The 18,169-nt window shown below is 45.3% G+C and overlaps 1 protein-coding gene across 8 annotated transcripts in view; it reads left to right on the top strand.

Annotated features, from left to right (window-relative positions):
* septin9a (septin 9a) overlaps positions 1-18,169 on the top strand; it is a 94,629-nt gene that overhangs the window by 25,363 nt on the left and 51,097 nt on the right. Inside the window, exon 1 of one of the 8 annotated variants that reach the window (XM_088926663.1) lies at positions 7,983-8,412. The exons of 5 other annotated variants lie outside the window; for them this stretch is intronic. In XM_088926663.1, coding sequence (XP_088782789.1) covers positions 8,358-8,412 — 55 coding nt within the window. In that variant the 5' untranslated portion in view covers positions 7,983-8,357. Of the gene's footprint in view, positions 1-7,982; positions 8,413-11,672; positions 11,717-18,169 lie in introns of those variants that run through there. 2 more of the 8 variants (XM_088926660.1, XM_088926665.1) reach the window with 2 other exon arrangements.

Consider the following 18,169-nt stretch of genomic DNA (forward strand, 5'->3'; position numbering starts at 1 on the left):
ATCAATGCAAAACGGGTGGCCGTTGTTCCTTTGACCCACTGACCCAGCAGGTCGAATGGACTCGCTGTCAGGTGTTCCTCTGGAACAGAATCTTTCTAAACACACACATCGATTTAGCACCTAAGCAGGTCACTTGTTCAGCGAAGCCCTTTCAGTGGGTTTCTGCAGGCGAACGCCTTGCTTGCAGACAGAGCAGAAATGCGAGACACAGACGTTTGCTTGTTTGATCAGAAGAAAAGTTAGGAGGGTTTCTAAACTTTTTTATTTTCTAATAAAGGGCAGTGAAAGCGTTTGAAAAGCTGTTTCGTGACCTGTCACTCCTGCTGGACGAGGCTCTCCGGCCCCAGGGCCGGCGCAGGCTGGCGCTGACTGGCGCACTGAGTGTTGATGCCCACTGCCACTCGTGGACTCTCTCACTGCACTCCTCTTTCCACTTCACCAGGGACTGCTCCTGCCCCAACTCTCTCTGTCATCTGCTTTACAGAAGCCCTCACTCCACTTGTCCTCTCGGATACAGCTGCCCTGATTTTGCCTCGACATTACCAAGGTCCCCCAATATCACCTGCCAGACCCCAGTGTTATATTTTGCAGGCCTAATCAGGTGCTGTTTAGGCCCGTAGATCAGACATGCAGTTTTATTGGATCGGCCTTGCTGATGTCCAGAGATTGCGGGTGAAATGATTTCAGGATGGCGGTGGGGGCAGTGACTTTGAAAGACAAGTCTTATCTGACCTTTGATAATGCACAATGCAAGGCGTTTAACAGTGTGCGGTTCTACACACTGTGAACGCATGGCAGGACTAAAAAATAAACTCTCTGTGGTGCATGAGTCTTCCGTACGCAGAGCAGACCCATAAACAAGAACATTTAAACATGGTTACAACACAGGCTTGTGATGTGTGATAGAGGAGCTGGTCTACAGAAAGACAACTTCACATGTTTTCGTTGCTGCTGCTCTCCCAAGCCCAGTAAAACAGAATGAATGTGCTATTGAAAGGTTTTTTGGGGTTCTTTGCATATGGATTCAGCCCATAGAAAACTAAGGGAAAACGGGTAACGAGCTCTGGAGTGAACTTCCACTTTTGGCTTCCTCTGTGTTGTTATTGTAGGACCAAGCTTTGGAGGAACTGATTCAGCTAAAAGAGAAACAGAAATGGAGGGGCACTGCTGACGTGTGAAAAGGCAGTGTGACAAGCTTTTGTGAAAGAGCGGAGGGGAGACGCTCTGAATGTCAGTCCTGTTTGAGGTTGAGTCCCCTGAGATCAAGCTTGGTTAACGTAGGTCATGAGCGAACTCTTTCGCTGCTCGCTGGCCTTGTTAAACGCAGGGTGTTTAAAAGCTTGCAAGCAAGATGGGCCACATGGCCTGCCCTCCTTTCCTATGTCCTCATGTTCTCAGATGTTCACAGTGTCCTCTCTCTCATTCTTAAGTCCCAGAGATAGACTATAGCAACTGTCCTTCACCTGCAGCAGTTCTCTTTCACTAGAGAACTTTGAATGCCATATTTTTGAAGGACTTGGACTTTCCCATTTGTCTGCAAAGGGAAGCAGGGAGTGAGTGCAGTGACCTCATGAGAACTATGCATCTGTAGCTGTGTTAAAGACTGCATTTATTTATTATGACTAATATTCATTCATTATTTTAGATGCATGATGTTCTTTAATTTAGTATTAAATGTTAATTCATATATAATGAGTTAAAGATCTCTAAATGACGGGCTTTCTTACTTTGCACCCAAGCTAAGCTGTGCTAATAAGAGTCACAGCTGTTATAATAGTAGAACTAGCAGTGGAATTTTCTAAACCAGTTCTGTTTGTGCCCGAGACCTCTAAGCCTGGTGAGCAGCCGTTTGTCTGTTAAGAATTTAAAGAAGAGAAGCTGAACGGGCTTCAGTGAAGGAGCAAATGTATTCCTTGATATGATGATTTGAAATCAGATTTGATAATCATGTCTGGAATGTGAGACAGATTTAATACTGGCTGCGAATGCATGTGTCATGATAGTTAAAATAGTGTACAATTTAGCAGGTCACTTGTTCCGGGTGAGATTTGTGACAGTCTGAAGCCCATCTTAGAAGCAGCTGGGCCGATCAGAACGGCAGCCTTGCTGGGGCACCAGTTAGGGTTCAGAGCCCACAAATATGCACGCTGGGACAATCTAGAGACAGCAATTCAGTATGTCTTTGGAAGGTGGGAGGACACCCCCACACAGGGTGAGGGGGAGCAGACGGCACACAGAATCAAACCCAGGACCCGAGAGCTGTGAGCCAGAAGCAGTCCTGCCACGCCATCATGCCACCCCCTCTTGGGTCGAGCACTCTGTAACAACAGCAAGACTGTCTCATCTCTATTACACGTACAGCATAATGTAAGAAAGGGGGAATTGTTTTGACTTACAAACAAGCATGAGTTAGTAATTATACCTTCATAAAACTGTCTTTGCCTTGAAGTATGGGACAAGTAGATGCCCTGCAGTTTAGTTTGCAGTGCTTTGGTTTTTTTTTTGCTACATTTGTGCTACACCTAAAGGAATTCTTGGATTTCATTCCTGTGAACTAACTGCCAAGCCATAATGAAATCTCTGCGCAGTTGTGGGCTGAAGAAACAAGTGCAGAGCATATGGAGCACAATATATTAGCCAACGTATTGCAGAAACAACTCGCGAGATCCCAACACATTATCTTACGGAATATGGAACATTTGCTGGACTCCCAACATTTTCTTTTCTTATTCGAAAATGAGGGTTTGCACAGTTCTGTTATGCACTCTTGGTGTACATATCAATGGATGTCTCTGCACTAGGCAGGATTACTGCACCTCAGACAGCTCACCAAGTTTATTTACTCAACTTTTATCTCCTTCCCCTCTCTCTCTCTCTGTGTCAGAGCTAAGGTCTATTTTCCTGACCAGCTTGCTATTGGGTGTGATGGGAAAACACTGACTTTTTCCACACCTCAGAGCTCAGTCTGTTTGGGTTCGAGTTGGCGTGGAGGTCTGGGACTAATAGCTGTTTCTGACCCCTAGCAGATGAATCACTGTCCCCTCTGGGCGCCGACACCCGTGGCTGAAATACCAGATCAAGGAAGCCCAGTTGTTGGCTTCATTCCCTTGGCAATTTCCAAGAAGAAAGTTTGGCACCAGAACCAGGCGGGTCCACTGACCCTGTGACGTGAATCTGAAGGCACATACAGTAGGAGGAACATAGGAAAATGGGACTTGAGCCTATTTTTTTCAATAAATAGAAGAGATTAAGTGTCTTTGCAGGTTAACACATGCTGAACTGAACTGAAGTATCTACAAGTTGACCCTTTAAAAGGTTTATTATGTTTTGGACATTATTTTAGTTTTAAATTTGCATATACTATATATATGTCTATACAATATATGTTGGCACTTAATTGCACCTAATTGTGCATTTGTTTTGTTAAAATGTCCTGATTACTGTACAGGAGCTGAAACCCCCAGATTCTTTTCACTCTTAAAATCCCTAGAGGAAAAAAAAAGTTGGAAAATGCGATCTCGTCCAGAGACGGTCTGCTGTTTCTGTGAAGCTGTTTGGGCCAGCTCTACAGTGGGTCTGTGGTTAATCTGTGAGGGGTGCTTGATGTGCTCCCCTTGCTTTGAAGATGAGCACGCTGTGTGTCTCATTTCTGCTTTTCGACAGGATACCCGTTTTTAGCTCTGTCAGTATTGCAACCACACAACCACAGAAAACAGGAAGAAAGAATAACACATTAAACTGTGTTTATGCAGCACTAATTCCTGCCTTTGATATTATAATTTTTTAAACTGTGGTGACTGGGCAAATGTAGGGACATGTTTGTTTTGAGGTTCTGTGTTGCCTGATAATCCCAGAATTATTTATTTACTCCTTAAGGATGCCCATGTGTGGGGAATACATGCTGCTGTGTCAAAGAGCCTTTGCTGGCTGTGTTGCCAGGCTCCAGGGTTACTAAGAGGAATTGTTGTGCTGAAGAGGCTCTTCCAATGTTTTTGGCTTCCTGTTATTCCCAGGACAACAGGCACACTGTGCTGTATTTTACTGCTTGTAGAGTAAGTGCAGTTTAGGATGTTTTAACAGGAAAAAAATGTAAACATGCAGGATTGCACAACAGAGTATCTTAGGTGAGAAAGCCTGTGTGAAAACTTATGTTCTTGCAGTTCAGTTTTTAAAGGAAGTCTTTCCTAATTTGCTTTGCCTTCTTCACGTTTTTTTAACCTTATCATGCTGCATTATCAAGATCTGTCTTAAGCAGGATTGTGTATTCAGTCTGTACTTTCCTTTCCATTTCTGAAGCGTTGATGTGCACATAACAAACGGCTGGGGAAAAGCTCACAATAATTGTATGTGGGCTTTGGCGACCCCTGGTGGTTGAGAGAGTAATGTTCATTCGCATTGCTCTCCTAGCGGCAGGTTTAAAATACTCTGTTGCAAAGAACTGTAAAACATTGCTTTATACAGCAACAGAGGAAGAACAGACGGGCCCTTTATCAACAGGCCCACCAAGCCCAGATTTTTAAGTATGAGCAATGCGTGCTTGTTTGTGTGTATGCATTGCACACCCACTCAATTCACCCTGCTTATTGTGTACTGTTCCCTCCCACCTCTTAAATAGGGAACGGCGCATTTACAAAAACACTGAAATCTCTGAGCTGCACAGTGCATGCGGGGGGTTGTTTTCCCTGCAGGAATGACTCAGTGGTACAGAGTCCCCCGGGGTCCTGTGCTGACAGGAAGCTCATTATAATCTGTGGAGGTCGCAGGTCAGGGGGAGAGAGCATGAGGCTCTGCATTTCTGACCTACAGCATGAGATACGCACACACCCTTCCAGAAAGAGAAAACAGCACAGTGAACAGCTCTGGAACCCACTGTCTTTCCAAGAGGAGCGCAGGGCCCGCGAAGGGAGACTTTATTAGCTTCTCAGTCCCAGAAGAAGAGGCTTTCGAAAACCAGTTTACCCTTTGATGAGAAGTCTGTATCCATAAAATCCCTACTTCTTCTCTACGAACAGTTACAGTTACGTCACGCCACGAAAGTCGATGATTCTTTTCAAGTCGGGGTATTATGCTTCATCTTTCCTAGTTCTTGGAAGGCAGCTATCTTAAAATAATTCTGCATGGCTCCTTGCTACTTTAAAAATCACATTCACGTCAAGCTTCATATTTCCACAGTGCGTGTTGGTTTCCTTTAGATTGGAACTTAAGGAGGCATTTTAGGGGTTACTGTTTTCTCTTCTGCCGAACACTGCAAGCTAGTCTTAACCATCGTGCTGTGGCTAATCTATATATTTACTGTTTTGCTCATGTGACCTTAGCTGGCTTCTGCATCAAAGCTCGCAGACCGCGGTGGGTTTTCAGTGCCAGCCTGTCTGCGATAGAGCACACAGCGCCTGCTTGTGTTTACAAGGGAGCACGGCGTGGTGCCACACCTGCCCACCGCGAGTGGCTGAGCTGGCTGCCTTGGCAGTCGTCAGATGCCCTCTCTTTTCTGTGCTCCTTATTTTGGACTCGCCGGCTGTTCACCGCCCTGCGCTCCTGGGTGCCCCCAGGTGGTGAACAGGCCACCGGACGGAGCCCTGTGCCGTGGGTGTGCCGTCGGCCTGGCGGACCCCACCCGGGGCTCGGACACGCGTGTGGCACCGCAGGGGCAAGTCTTCCTGCCACCAGCTGCTGAATTTCCCTCATTTTGAACTGTGGAGGGCAGACACTTCCTTAGCAGTTTCCAAGGCCAACGTGTAGAGGCAGAGGCAGTAGCTCAACAGGGGGCGCTTTGCTTTCAGGGACTGGGGCAAGCAGGGTTTTCAGGCGGCTCTGTCTGCTTCGGTCTAACTGAGGATATAGCGGTCAGTCTTCCTAATTGTCGGGGAGCCTGAAAACAAGTTGCTATGAAGGCAGGCTGCCTCTTACTGGAAGGTTACCATGATAAACCAAGGCAAGAGCACTGTAGCGCTGCAGAGCAGAATGAAATCATCAGAAAAAGCATTGAAAGATGTGATAAAACGCACTTCAGTGTGTGGTACATGTACGGTGAAAACCACAGGAAAAACTGCAGCATTTCCTGGAAATGCAACATGGTGAAACGTAACGACTTTTAAAGCTGCAATCAGCAGCAGTGAAGCATTTCTTCCTTCAGGTACGGTGGCTGAGCGGGTGTCCTCTTTGAGACACGGTTACAAGGTGATCATCAGTTAAGGTCACCTCTTCAGTAAATTGTAGCTCAGGATGGGAATGCATGCACAGTAACTAGCACCATGACTATGTGACTTGCCTCTATTACAGTTTGTTGGCATGGCCTTGCGATGTAGGCAGCATTAACAACGTCCTCTTGTTCACACCTTCCATGAGCTGAAGATACGCACTTAACTTTCAGGAAGTCCCCAGGTCATGCGCTTTTCCCCTGTACTCTTTTAAAGAAAACTCAGCACCTTAGATGGTGATTTACAGAATACCGGGCCACTGGAAAAGCTGCTGTGTTTATCGTGTTGTGTAATTGTTGATGGTTGCCCCATTGTTAAGGGTGCTGGACTGGTCTGAAGCTCCATATCTCAAAATAGAGTCAGTTAAATAAAACCAGTAGCAGTGTTCTGTTGCGAGAACATCTTGAAAGTCACTGAACTATTACTGTATCGTCTCTAACTCTCTCTGCTAGAACAGGCAGTGCGCTGTAATGTACCCAGAGTGTGTACACACATCTTAAGAGTGGCACTACCTGTATATTTGTCAGTGCCTGCAATTTATGCAATGCCTCTCCTGGTCTTTTCTGCTGATATACAAATGGGGACTGTTATCAATACAGCTTAGTTTGGATGAGAAGAAACCATGTGTGTCATTTAGTGCTGTTGAGTCATGAATATTCATATCACATTGAACAGAATCATTAATTCACTACCAACGCGGGTATTGCAACTTAAGTTAAACTGTATGCGAGCAGGCAATATGACACATTGCAATGCTAACCCATCACATTCATCTGTCAAATCCAGACGACTCATTGTCAGGTGTTCCTCATCGTTAACTTCCTTAGTTCACCTCTACACATCCCTAAAACTAAAACCCTGCTTTTGGTACAATGAAAATATATCTAGAATGATGATCTTTCAGCTTCAATCATGGAAAGGGAGACCAGGCTGCTGCAGTAAGTGGGATTGGTGGAGCAGTACAATAGGTGGAGCTCTTCCTTCTGGAGCCGAACTTTTCTCAATCAGTGTCCTAGTATGGTGACGGGGGACACTGTGCCACTGCAGGTCAGATCCTCTGGATGAGCTCCTGACTACTTGGTGATTAACAATCTTGTTCGTAGGTAAAGACAGCTCTCTGGCAGTGTAGGGGCTGTTAACCCTGGTGTCCTGGCTAAATTCCTGCCCGGTCTTGTACAGTCTGGCCTCCCTGATGTTCCTCCTTAATTCAACCGGTGAAGCATGTTCACCCATCTCTACAGTGTAGAGAGGCTGTCAGTGATGCATTACGTAGATCCCTTCATACTGTATATCAGAGGTTCATTGGGATCCTTGGAGATTAAAAGTGCTGTGCAGATGTAAGCAAATAATATCCAATTCTTCACATCAGATCTTACTTTGTCTCTATTTCTTTAAATTCCTTCTTTAAGCTCAAAGTGCCATTTGCTAAACTGATAATGACTCGGTACACCTTCAGTGCACTCGTTCATACACACACACACTTCCTGTCTTCACCACCTCTAATAATACACACAGCTGATCTCTTTAAGTCTCTTTTTGTAGTTATGATGGGGGGGGAAAATTACTCCAGTGGTGCATGAAGAGGGTCCCCTCCTGTACGTAAAGCACTTTGGGATGAAAACTGCAAATTGCAGCAAATGCACGGAATGAGCGTTATTCCTACTGGTCTGAAAAGCAGATCGCTTGGCCGGGACAGGGCACCAGCTGGCCCATTCATTCCCAGCGTGAATCTGTGTGCACTGGGCGGGGAGGAGGGGGGTGGGAGAGAGTGTGGCCGTTCCTGCGGGCGTGTGTGTGCGCGCGTGTGTGTGTGAGAGAGAGGAGAGTGGGTGTGATAGAGTTAGAGGGCTTGAAGAGCTGGAGTGCTCTCTGGGACAGTCTGTCCTGTGAAGGGGAGTGAGAGAGGGCGAGAGAAGGAGGGGGAGGCTGGCGTCTCTCTCCGATTCTGAACTCTCAGAGGCTGCAACGTGAAAAGTGAGAGAGGAAGTGAGAAAACCAGTTGGTCCTTTAAGAAACGTCTGTGGGCTTGGATTCTGTAAACCACTACGTGCTTTTTTTGCGTTCGCTCCTAATTTGGGATTTGTTTAAAACCCGGAGGGCTGCGCTGAAACTTTACCTTGATTGGGAAGGGATTTCATTACGTACACATTAAAACAAAAGATGTCCGATTCCACTGTGAATGCCCACCTGGAAGGAATTATATCAGACTTTGAAGGTTGGTCTCTCTTTTCTCCCTTTTTTTACTGTACTCATATTTTTTCCTTTACCTTTTTACCAAATCTGCCTACTTTAGCAAGTTTGGAAGCAAAGCCAAGCAGTATACTCTACAAGATCGCAAAATGGGGAAGAGAATTAGTGAGAGACACTGCAGACAGATCACGTTTGGGTAGTTCTGAATGAGCCTATTTCATTTGACTGTTTAACTCTTTTAGCAGCATAACCAAGTGAATTCCTTTCTAATGAAATGTGCTTTTGATTTCTTCTGTCTCTATATTCTTTGTGTTGTCTTTCTGTTTGCCTTCTGTCCCTGTGTCTGTATTTTCTGCTGTGTGCTTGAACTCGGGGGCTGTTGGGCTCCTGGTTTTACAGTAGAATGGACTACAGACTTCTGAGGTCAGACTCGGACTGGTACTGTGGAGCGAGGCAGGAAATCTCTGTGCACAGATACATGAGACTCTGTTAAAGGGTAAAGCTGCTGACTAAGTTGCAGGCAATGGCTTATCATTTCACTTCCTTCGCTCCTCAGATTTAGTTTTGCTTTGTTTCAACTTCAGCAGTTTTTGTTTTGGCCACCTCCTTTCACACCCTTACTTACAGTATCTCTCTGTGGCTAGTGACAGTCGCAGGCACCTCTCTTATAATACTTCCAGGGCCATTCTTCAACTGAAGACCTCTTATTTTGAATAACTTGTTTCGTCCGACCATGTTGAATTTGTCAAGTGTGTCTCATTATGTGTTAACGGTCTTTAATGATAATTTAAATGTAATCGTTAATTATTTGTTAATAGGCACCAAGCAGCGGCCTGAATATTGAATGGAGGGATTTATTTATTATAAACCGATTTAAGATGTGGGTTCTGCTGCGGTTAATGGAAGCTGTTGATCTTTCTCCCCTCTATGTAACAGGCACAGGCTTCATATAAAAAATAAAATGGGCCGTATCAGAGGCCAAATCCCTCTTACTTGTGAAATACAAGGAGACAGTGCGCACATTCATGTGTGCTGTGTATATACAGTAGGATAGGCTGCAAGAACACGTGCATGTCCTTTGAGGGAACCTCTTCTGGTGTTTAAAGAAAAGGGCACAGTGAAAAAAATCCAATTTGCAATATGTATAAAGTAATTTGGGCATGCATTTAATTTTTCACCAGTTGCACTTAGAAGTAATATGAGGATGACTTTACTAGCTGCATCAGACTCATACAATGTTGTCTGTTGGAAACAGGTAGGAACAGTTCTAAAGAAGTGATGGAAATGTGTCTCAGCCCAGCAGGACTGTGAGCATTCCTGTGATGGAGGAAAGGTATCTAGATGGTTGGAGCCTGGAAGTAGGCCAGTGAGAGCTGTCATTTTACTCCTGCATTCCAGTGGCTGCATGCATGTCTTATATCCACTCTTACTTTAGATTTTAATGCAGGCGCTGTGCTGTTCTGGCTGAGAGATGCCGTGTGCATTTCAAAGGGTCCGCTAATTTCTTTTGTCAACTCATATTTCTTTAAAATATTGGTACTTGGCTGCTCTGTTCTGGGCCGATGCAGAGAGGCAGAGGCTGAGACACTGTAGCTTTCAAATGAGACGAGGGCGTTTGGGCTGGAAAAAGGAAATTCCAGGGAAAGCACAAATTCTGCGGGTGCAGAAAATGTCTGGGTAGACAGATCGCGCGTTTCACTGCCTGGCCTCTTTTAAAACGCTCGTAGAAGAAGCAGGCCCCTGTCAGTTAACTCCCTCTGTGACAGGGTCACCAGCTCTGTTTAGCATAGGTCTTTTCCAAGGCTTCCCTACATCACTTCGACAGCTGGGAAAGACAGTATTCACAAAACAAAGAAGGGAACTGCATGTGGAAACAGTTTGGAGTTTGTTTGGGGATTAGAGGCAGATGCAGTTGTGCCTCAGATACTATTAAGAAGATTTGTTGGCAGTGTTTGTGTGCTGTAGTTTTAAAGTATGTTGTTATCTGTAAAATATCTTTATGTCATATATAGTATGTATCTAGATTTCGTACCTTAGAGTCAGTAATTTGCATCATAGACAAAGACAGATAGAAATACAATGAGAGTTTTATCGATTTTGCATCAGGTATTATATGCGTTGAATATGAAAACATGTTCTTATTTATCATAGCAACCCAGAGACTCATTAATACCGCAGGATATTTACTGGAGCAATCTGTGCTGCCTGTCTTAGGTGACTATCCATTGTTCCACAATGCTGCCAGCAACCCTATTAATCCAGAATAATACCTTTATAGTTTAATGGCAGCTGTGTGTGTATAGCAATTACAATAAGAGGGGTGTTAATAAGACTCAAATGACCTTTGACCTACTGGTCATGCCTTCCAGCTGCTTGGGGCGTGCCCCTGTTTCAGTATGCCCCTCTCATTTCTGTTGCATTCGGACTGGCGCCCTGGCAGCCTCTGGGAAGTGCTGCTGAGAAGTGTGTGCTTTGTGTGATTTAGTCGATCTGGGCATCGGGCGTCCACTGACTGTGCTGGGATAGCAGAGATGACGAGTGGTGGAACTGACGACAAGAGCACCGTCTCCCCATTCTCAGTGAGAAAGTGCAAAGGGTCAGGCTTCCTGTTGCGCAGAGCTGAATGACATTCTGAGGAGTTAAAAATGCACTCATCCCCCGTGTGTGCATTTAGAAAGAACGTTTTTTGGACGTGGCCTCTTAAAGCCAAACTTCACAAGCCCAGACCAGATCAGTATGAACTGCAAGGATTAGCAATAATAGAACCTACATAATGATACTGTGGAAAAGCCACTTTCTGCTGGCCTGCGTGGGCTTCTAATCCCTCAGGGGCTTTGGTCTGAAAGCTCAGAAAAGCTGGCATGAGCTTTAAAACGCAAAACTATTTAAGTGCAAAGCTGGTCTTGGTTATTAAGCTTGAAGAAACATCTAATGTGGAGAGAGCAATTCAGTGTTCTTTCTCTGTGGTAGTCCGCAATCTACAGTAGGTTTGGGAAAAACTTGGATATATTTAAAAGTGTGACCTGTTATAAGAAACAAGATGATCTTTCCATTCATCTAGTTTGTCTGGTCAGCAGTGCAAAAAGTCACCTGTCTGTCAGCCAGAGTGGACTGTGATTGGCTACTATCAAAGACAAGCTAAGGTTAATTTTTAGAGTTGAATTTTTTAATGTTCACAATAGAACTGTGCTCCATGGTCACTTTTACCACCCATGAGAATAAAACGTCATTTTTGTGCTTACATTGACAGATCACTCTGCATGCTGTATGTTTTAATATTGGATAAAAACAGAACTGGCATTTCATGCGAAGGATGCTTTGAAGATTTGGTTAGTTTCCTTAACCTAATTTTCTTTCATGTTTAAAAGAACAGACCATCCTCCTTGTCTGTAAATGCTGGATAACACTGCCCACATTTTACACTGCTCAGAAGAGGCCTTCAGCCAGACCAAACCTGTTTTAAACACCTGTGTTAGCTTTCTGACTTTCTCCTTCAGATTCCTTTGCGGCAGATGTCGTGATCTTTTCACACCATATATTGTTGGTTCTTGTTGGGGATTTTTAAGTTGCCTGAATATCTAGTCAATAACTGTCTTAATGAGTAGATAAACAGTAGCAGTAGACTATTTCCCTAAAAGTGCTCTTTTAGTTTGTGAAAACCTATCAGGAATTGTGTGCAACTGCTGTATGTGCATATTTTTTGTTAAAAAAGTACACTATGTACAGAACATTTATGAAAGTCAGTTGAATGGCAGTGTACAGAATAAAAGACTGAAAGCGAAGATAAATATTTTTAGAATGTGCTGTATACAAGGCCTAAATAGTTTTAAAATATTTATTTTAGAACATTTCAGACAAAAGTTGTATAGAAAGAAATAAAAACATAGTGCAGTAAACCTGAGTACATGAGAAGAAAATTTTCTTTGCTACATTTGCACATAATTTTATACTGATACTCCACAGCTGAACATTCTTGTTAATCTGTTTGTCCTTATAGAGTCCTTCCTCAGGCCCTTTCTGAGTTCAGTCTCGTCTGTTTGTCCTTAAAGAGTCCTGCCTCAGGCCCATTCTGAGTTCAGTCTCGTCTGTTTGTCCTTATAGAGTCCTGCCTCAGGCCCTTTCTGAGTTCAGTATCGTCTGTTTGTCCTTATAGAGTCCTACCTCAGGACCATTCTGAGTTCAGTCTCGTCTGTTTGTCCTTATAGAGTCCTGCCTCAGGCCCATTCTGAGTTCAGGATCGTCTGTTTGTCCTTATAGAGTCCTACCTCAGGACCATTCTGAGTTCAGTCTCGTCTGTTTGTCCTTATAGAGTCCTGCCTCAGGCCCATTCTGAGTTCAGGATCGTCTGTTTGTCCTTATAGAGTCCTGCCTCAGGCCCTTTCTGAGTTCAATCTCGTCTGTTTGTCCTTATAGAGTCCTGCCTCAGGCCCATTCTGAGTTCAGTCTCGTCTGTTTGTCCTTAAAGAGTCCTGACTCAGGCCCTTTCTGAGTTCAGTCTCGTCTGTTTGTCCTTAAAGAGTCCAGCCCCAGACACTTTCTGCATGACATCACAGTGAAAATGTGCTGGGTAGATGATAGGGCCCACATCTTTAATGATTTGTGACTGATACAGAAGGCACAAGCTCGTACACATATGTTTATTTGAATTGTCTGTCAATCTTTTTTTATTTACTGTTGTTTTTTAAAACTTAATTCAGATGAAATGCCACACGAGGCAGAAACAAATAGTTGGGGCACTTTTCTATTAAAAAGACGGTAGCACTTGGTTCATAAATAATTCATTTACATTGGGGGGATGTCCCTACATCATCTGTTCGTCAGGAGTTATGTCTTGTTTTGTTTTCTCACGTTGATGGCCGTAAGAGCCTTCACGCACATACACACGCGGGCGAGCTAATGCCAGGCAAGGCGACTGTTCATTTCGTGGCCCGGCATCAGAAGAGAAACGTCCACAGCTGGCGTCGGCTCGGCCCGGTGGAGAGGGCCTGGCAGCTGCGCCGCGGACGCCGTGACGCAGCTGTCCGGTGGGGATTGTTCCGGATCCCGCCTGCCCGCGGGGCCCTCTGCGGCTCCACTCTCCGCTCTCCGCCCCCTGCCTGCTGGATCCCGTCCAGCTCCGTGAGCCAGGAGGGGCCCGGTGGCCTTCGCTCGCAGAGCACAGAAACAAGAGAGGCAGCCATTCCGCAGCCTGCGGGCTGCTCCCTGGCCCTCCTCCTCCTTGTTTCCTTTCCTTAAAATGATCTTTCCCCCGCGTTCCCCCGGCCCTCAGCTCCTTGCCAGTCCTGACTGTGCCCGCGGGAGTTTCCAATACCTGCGCCCACGTTCTGCCCCAGTACCCCCAGCAGGTTCAGACGCTGGGTCTGCGACTGGCAGGAGAAGCTCTGCTCCACGTGTCAAGAGCTGCTGTCGCCTGCTACTGCCAGGACCAGGGAAATTTCCCTTCCCCTCATTTTCTTCTCTTTTTCTTCTTCTCCTCTTTCAGTCAGGCCGCCTGTTTTTGGTTTTTGTTTGTTTTTGTTTGTTTGTTTTTACAAGACGCAGAATGGACGAAAAAGCTCAACAAAACCCAGTACAACAAGAAATGCAACTCGTTAGTCGCAGCCTCTCTGAGCCCTCCGGCTCCTTTTTCAAAGCAGTCGTCCCCTGAGAGAGCTCTTGAGATCTCGGGAAGACCGTCTCATTCCGTGCCATAACATGATCTAGCATGTCTTGTGTGGTTCCTGTGAGCAGGCCAGGAGAGCCCTTGTAATATAAATACTATACCATCGTTTGTGAATGAGTTTTCCTGCTGCTATGGACGTGAAGTGCTGACAGATCCCAGCACACTGGCGATAAAGCGCAGACGCTCAGGAGAGGTTGATTCCTGGGGGCTCTCATTTCCTCTCCCTGGCTGCACTGAAACACAGGAAACGCCGAGAGGTGTCGGTCTGTGCCACACTGTGAAGCTGCTTCATCTCCTCCTCCTCCTGTACGCGATCTTGATTAACTTGGTTAGAGCTTATTCCCCAAGAAAGGATAATAATAAAACATTTCTAGGATAAACATGCAATGAGAATGAGTAGTGTGGGCAGCTAATAATGGGGCCCGTGAGTTTTGGTGAGGGTGGCCAAGATGTCTTTTGGGGGGGTTGTTTGCTTTTTGTTGGCTACTCAGTTGGAGCTCAGAGGGTTAAGTTTGCTCTCAGTGGCTGTTCTTCCCATTAGCAGATAAAAAAGAAAATCCACATCGCTAACAGGTTTCTTTCTTCAGCTCAGCTACTTTCCCCTATCTTGCCCTCCTACTTAATCTGTGACAGCAGCCGAGGTGCCCAGGGACTCAGTCTAAACTAGTCAGAAACAAAAGAATAAAGACTCTTTCTCTGTGGGCAGCAGGACACCTCTGATGTCTGACCCCTATAGCGTTTTATATTAAAGAGGCAGGAATTGAAGGTGGAATGTTTCGGAATGTGGAATCCATTTTCCTTTGCTGTTCTCACAGCTCCTGTGCTGTTTTCCCTGTCAGGCCTTTTTTCCTGACCAGTACATCCTTCTTCAAACGTTGAACACTTTCCAGAGGATTTACAGAGCAGCTCCCATCATCTCAAGCTTATAGGACGGGCATTAGTTCTGAATGTTGTACTTTCTTCGTGAGCAGGCATCCAAAGAAGCCTTAAATAGATTCTGAGCTCTGACAGCCTAGCATAAGTAAAAATGGAGACATGTTAGCAAGTTCTTTTCAATCTGTTAGTACCTGCCAGACTGTAAAGGTGTTCATAAGTCTATTATCTATTATTTTAATCTTCATTGGATTGGTCAATTTGTAGCACTCTTGGCTGATCCTGTGTGAGGAGCCACCCTTATTTTTTAAGTTTAAATTAAGTTTTAAGTTTAATTGTACAGACATTCCTGTATCAAACTGAATGTTTTTGGGGGCAAATGTAAGAAGCACACACATTTACTGTACTTGTGTGAAGGTGTTTCCTCCCATAGTGCTAAGACATGCTGGTAGGTTGATTGGCTTCTGAGAAAACTGGCCCTGGTGCGAGTGTGAGTGTGTGCGTGTTTGTGTCTGCGTGTGCCCTGTGATGGACTGGTGTCCCGTCCAGGCTGTGTCCTGCCCCATGCCCGTTGTCTGCTGGGATGGGCTCTGGCTATCCCATGACCCTGTATCGGATAAAGCAGCTAGACGTTGGATGGACATGTGTGTTATATGACAAGGCAGCTTTGCCCTATTTATTTCAAAGCATGGCGTTTGAACTCCACCAACCACAGGAGCCCAGTCTGGCAGGTCAGTGTGGAGGCACCGACATGAGCAGCATTGACGACACCCCGGTCCTGCAGTACCCGATCAGTCATATTCAGTTCGGTTCTCTTCCGTCGGTATAGGTAAGACTCTGCTTACCTCGCCTGTGCAGCGGAAGGTGAAGGAATGTTCCTGCCTGTGACCCTCGTCACCTGCCATGAAGGAAGGTGCACTGGGAAGCAGGAGAGGTCTGACAGGCCCCGTTGAAAGCTGTCGTTTCTCTGCGGAAACCCAATCCCTCGTCCAGTAGTGGCACGTACACGGCGCAAATGGCAGCCGTGCTGAAATAAAGCCTGCCATTGTCTTTGTTCGCATTCTGCAGAGGGCTGAAAGATGTGCTGAAAGGTGGGGAGTTTGGAATCTGGAATTCCTGTCCCAGCTGTCCTGCGAGGAACGTTGCGGCCTGCAGCCTGCGGCTTGAGGAATGCACAAGTGTCATCGTGGTTTTCCACCTTTTGTGTCTGAAGGAGTAAAGCCCTCCGCTGTGAACGTTAGCAGTTCTGTCAAGGAACACCTGTGGTGTACTGAAAAGAGGAACAATTAGATGGATTGTAAATGGCCAATTCCTGTCAAACTTCACTGACAGAGCTGTTGTCATTTCTTTGCAGAAAACGTGAGATTTTAGAACTTCAGGAAAATATCTTTTGAAACCATTAATAATGTATCTTTGCAGGCGATTATCTGTCTCTTAGATTCAGTTTTTGGTGGATTTATTTTAGTGGACTGACTTTTTATTAGCTGTAATTGTTGTTTGCTGTACAGCTGCCAGAGATGTTGAAATCACTGCGAAAGATAAGTTGTTTAATGTAAAAAGACCAGCTCTCCTGTCGATTCCTCTGTCACCTCCTGAGGGTTGAGACAAATAAGCCCTGTGCTGTGGCTGACCTGGGTGTGCTGTGTGGGAACTGCAGCATTGTAAACTGGAAGGCAGACAGGGCTGGGCTGATATTACAGGGAAGGGCTTTGATCCTTCCTTCTCAAACTGTGTCTCAGCAATGATTTCCCTAATGGGTTTAAGAGGCTGAGGTTATCAAACAGATAGTAAAACAATGAGATAGTTATAGATTAGCTTGTCTGTGACACTGACCAGCTCTGCTGACCACTGCAGTTTTCCCATCAGAAAAATGTCCCTCTTGGTAGCAAAGCCTTGCCTTCTCCTTTGGAAATTGCGGTTCTTGCTGCAGGAGAGGATCTGGCAGGGCCTCACTTTAAAGAACAGAATCTGTAAGGATTGACCCAGTGATACACAGCAGATGAAAGAAGGGGACTGGGCCCATCTGTTGGCACAGCTATTGATAAAGGAGGATGATTTGGCTCTGGCGTCTACGCAGTGTAGTATTACAAGCCAAAGCAAAGAACCTGTCGAACGCAAACCATTCTCCAGCTTTCCAGCCTCTTTGCTAAAGGAAGGGATCTCGGGGGTGAGAGCAGGGAGACGGGACTGTGCAGGAGCTCCTTTGTGAATTTGTTGGATAACCTCCTGCGCTGGCAGGAGAGGATGGAGCCGATTCCGATGTCGGAGCATGCCAGAAATCAGCACAGCAAAACTTGGATATACATGGATATGATGTAGGTTGGTACCTTTCCAAGTTTAGCTCCACATCAACATAAAACCTTGAATCAGTTGAGCAGTTTCTATAGCCCTGCGCTCGGAAAAGGATTTCCTTCAGAAACCAGCGAACAACAAGTAAGTGTTTGTGCTTGTAATCCTCTGGTAACGAGTACCCTTTCATCTGAACTGGTGTTCAGGGTGTTCAGTTGTGTTTTTTATGCTTCTGGTGACATTGTGAAACACAAGTCAGGCCTTGCAGTGCCTGCTGCAGGAGAGCAATGTTGGGGTTTTTAAACTGGACCAGATTTAGGTTTATCATATTCTGGAAAGGTACATGTGCAGGTTTCTCTTTGCTTTGGCCTAGTGGTTTTGCGTGATAATGGATTTAGATTCAAAGGACAAAGTCTGAAGAAGACTAAAGAAAATTAACTCACGTTAGTCTGAAGAGCTGCTGCAGGTGATGTGCAATGCAGAGAAGCAGTTGCACTCTCCTCGAAAGCAGGGGGATAAAGGAAGCTGTCTGGCTCGTTTTCGAAACCTTGAGTGCAAATTTCAGTCCTAAACAGTTACAGATTAGAATGAACAGGAGCAGTCTTTACAAAAAAAACAGCATCAGCAGTGTGGATTGTGTGTATGATCAGTAAAACCTTCAAAGACTGAAACTGTTTTAAAAACTTTAAATGTAGGAGTAGCTGACAGGGACAATACATAGTTTTGCTCTATGAATAGTTCTGCTTTATAAAATTCCAACAGGTTTGTGTGGTTACCTGATTCCTGTTTTAGAGACCCATTGAATTGTTGTTCCTGTTTTCTATGTTTTCTATGCTCTTGAAGCCAGTGCTCCTGTCTCGTCTCCATGGCTCTCTGATTGTGATGTAAGGTTCTATCCCTGCCTGCCCCTTCCACACTGATCTTTTCCCTGAGTTCCATTTGTCTGCATAAGTGCTTG

This window comes from Atractosteus spatula, chromosome 11 (genome assembly GCF_055471065.1).
Source record: "Atractosteus spatula isolate fAtrSpa1 chromosome 11, fAtrSpa1.hap1, whole genome shotgun sequence".
Classification (NCBI taxonomy): domain Eukaryota; kingdom Metazoa; phylum Chordata; class Actinopteri; order Semionotiformes; family Lepisosteidae; genus Atractosteus; species Atractosteus spatula.